We start from the raw sequence: 3,368 nt of genomic DNA on the forward strand, positions 1-3,368 counted from the left end.
CTGGTTCCTGTTTCCTTATTTAGCCGCGAAAAGGAACTGGATTATAAATAAAACAAACATGTTGAAATGTACAAGATTGCATGTTTATATCACATAAATGTAAAATAATATTATATGCTTTAAGTTATGTTGATGTGAAGTTTGTATTCGATTCAGAAAATGCCGGTTCGGTTTAAACAAGAAATCCTATATGCAAGCGCGAAGAAGAAAAATGAATATGTAACGTAATACATATAGTAAATGTATTCGAGTTATTTTGATGTGATTAAGAATCATATGCATTAATTTTCTTTAAAACCCTTTATAAAATATGTTAAGTTTGAAATAGGAATAAGGACGGTTCCTTATCCGTTATTCGAAAAAGGAATAAAGAACTAGGAAAAAGGATCCGACTTACTCTCCATTTAAAAATTAAGAACTATAGTTTGAATCAAACATAATATGACCCAGAATAACTTTAAAATCGACAGCAGTAACAGCTTATAGTATACAACAACGTCGAAAACAACAACATCATCAACAATGATCAAATTGTAAGATAACGGTAATCGCACATTTTAAAGTTCGGACAGCACATAACAAGTAGCACAATATTGTGGTTGTTAGCCGATAAATATATCGTTAACAAGGCCAGATGGTTTTTTGTTGAAATGTTGAAGATATTTGCAAATCAATAAAAACTACATTAAAGCTTATTGCCGAGTCAGTCCGAGTATGTTTAAACTCACGCAGTTCATGGCGTAGAAGCATATTGGTCGCCTTTCTGTCAAAATGCTGCCTATCTGTTCATTCTTCGCTCTCTGTCATGAACGAGAAAAATGGATGCTCAGAATTCACAAAACAAGTAAAAATCTGAAATTAAAACACGTAAACACATGTGTGCATAAAAAAGAGGTGGTCCATGAGTTGAAGCATATATCCAGCTACAGGTTCACAGTATTCCGCAGGTCTAAATACTTCACAAACTCTATCGAAGATACAATGATGACGAGGGTGGCGGAACAATCTTGCATACATGCCACTTTGATGACATTTTAACATAACTTTTCCGTAATATGTCAAATATCTAGTGTCATTGATATCATCTGTATGATCAAATCTTTACGTTCAATGTACGCTATATAGTTATTTTCATCAATTTTACTTAAATGCATACTTTCATTTTCGTTGTGGCACGGAAAGCCTCCCGATCGGCTCACTTTTCTGGCACGGGAAGCCTAATCGTCGATTGACATTTTTATTTATGCCTAGCGTCTAGAAAAAAGGCCTTGGCAAACAGCTATTTGCTTTAAGGAATTTCTGTAAGAAATATTCTAAATGTAGAATTAAACATACTAGACATCCCTTATTTTTGGAAATAAATTGATCCAATTTAGAAGGATGGGAGAGTCCACTAGGCTTAAATGGGTAAAAAGCAAGGCAGAACGTTTTCTTCGTTTCTTGGTTTACGTATTTTTCAAAAACGCGGAAACTCCAGTTATTCATTAAGGCCTAATGAAGAGAAATTTCCACAACATGTTATTGGTTGTAAATAAAGGTCAATTGAGGCTAAAAATTAGGTAATACAGCTATTCACGTTAAGAAATATTTGATAAAGTTATAACTTCACATCTTGGCCGCAAAGAAAATAACATATACCGCATCTTACATGTGGCTACGGATTCGCCAATAAAAGGCCAGTAAAAAATCATGTTCAGAAAAAGATAGACCGCCATTAAAGTATCACTTTTTCTGTTAATGTACATCACTCCTGGACAAAGCTCGGGTTTGCGTTTCCCCCATCCTCAGCGGTCGCATCGACAGACGACTCTTCCTGGGCAGCGAGCGAGTTCTTGTCGAACACGCCACTGCCATTGCCAGTCGAGAGGTTTGCTTTGAGTGCTCGGTGATCGCGCGTCTTTATCGAAGTTTCCGTTGTGTCGCGTGACGTTGCAGCAGCGCTTCTGACCGACACCATCTTGAAAAGGGGAACCGTGCAGCGGCAGAACAGTCGCATCCAGATGTTGTAGAACTTCCGGTTGAGCACAATGAAGATGATGAAGTTCACATTGGCGTTGATCATTTCAAACATCAAGCAGATGTCGCTAATCGCCATGAATAGGTTGTGCTGGGTTCCGAAGAACTGGAAACCCTCGACGGTCAGGGACGTCATGAGAAGGATGTCTCCAGGCAACAGGCACAGGAAAAACACGATTGCGACCGTAACAAGCATGCGCGTGATCTTCCTCTGTTCCTCCTTCTTTTGTCGTCCTTACTAGAGGCGTTCTTCTGAAACTGTGCGCTGCGGCGGAGGATGACGATGATGACGATGTTCAAAATAAACACGACGAACACCGGAATGTGCCTGAAGACGATCGGCAGGAAGTACTCATTGTACCCTTTCAAGGCGACCGCGTTGTCTTTAGCGAACTGTGTCTGTGAGATGACCGGCTTGCCGCGGATGTAGGCGTACGTGTACTGCGGCGGGAGGCCGGCGAGCGCACCCAGCGTCACCACGTACGACAGAAGGACGGTCGCAATCATCTTCGGTTTTGTGACGAGCATTTTCACCTTGAAAGGAAATGCAACGGCGATCAAGCGCTCGGCGGATATGACAACGATCAGGATGGTGGAGACGCGACTGAATGCCGTCTTCAAGTAGAACATGTAGTAGAACGTGGTCGCCGTAAGAGTGTCGCCGGCCATTTTGTCATAACGATCTATGATGCAAGTGGACTTGCGCACGTAGTTTGTCACTAGGAAAACCATGTCCGAAAACGAGAGGCCGATAAGTACAACGGTCGTCGTTGAGTCTCGTAACTTACGCTGAAACAAGACTATCAAACTCATGATGTTTCCCGTCACACCTGACAAGGTCAGAATCGGAAAGACGTAACATTGCAGAGCTGTTGTTATATTTTCAGAAGTTCCTTGGGTCATTACGTTTGTGGGATTATTCCAAGGGAAATAGAAAGTTGCGGCACCGCCTCCCCCAATTCTACTTCCGGTTACTCCCAGTGGCGCAGCCGTCGCATTAAGAGACGTTTCATTGACGTAAGTTGAGTTAACGTCATGCACGGCCGTGGTCAGGTTAGGGGGAAAAGTCGTCATTTCTTTCATATGCCAATACCTGGAATAAACAATCAACTGCAGTTGTAAATTGCACGTTGCGAATAAAAATCATGAATTTCTATTGAAGCAGAATCCTACTTTTTGATGCAAGCAATTTGCTATTTTGTCACTTTTGAATCCCCCCCCCCCCCCCCCCAATTGTATGCCTTGCATCACTTTGATGTAGATGTTATCATTAAAATTTATATTAACATAAATTGTATAAGACAATATGTTTTTAGGCTTAGTAATGTATACTATAAGTTGGATAAAGCAAC

The 3,368-nt window shown here is 40.7% G+C and overlaps 1 protein-coding gene across 1 annotated transcript; it reads right to left on the reverse strand.

The window, feature by feature from the left end:
* Positions 1-2,148: 2,148 nt before the first annotated feature.
* LOC127872215 (probable G-protein coupled receptor B0563.6) lies at positions 2,149-3,090 on the reverse strand. The gene has a single exon (XM_052415543.1). It carries the CDS (start codon positions 3,088-3,090, stop codon positions 2,149-2,151), a length of 942 nt encoding a protein of 313 aa, XP_052271503.1.
* Between the last annotated feature and the right edge of the window lie 278 nt (positions 3,091-3,368).

This window comes from Dreissena polymorpha, chromosome 3 (assembly GCF_020536995.1).
Source record: "Dreissena polymorpha isolate Duluth1 chromosome 3, UMN_Dpol_1.0, whole genome shotgun sequence".
NCBI classification, from domain to species: Eukaryota; Metazoa; Mollusca; class Bivalvia; order Myida; family Dreissenidae; genus Dreissena; species Dreissena polymorpha.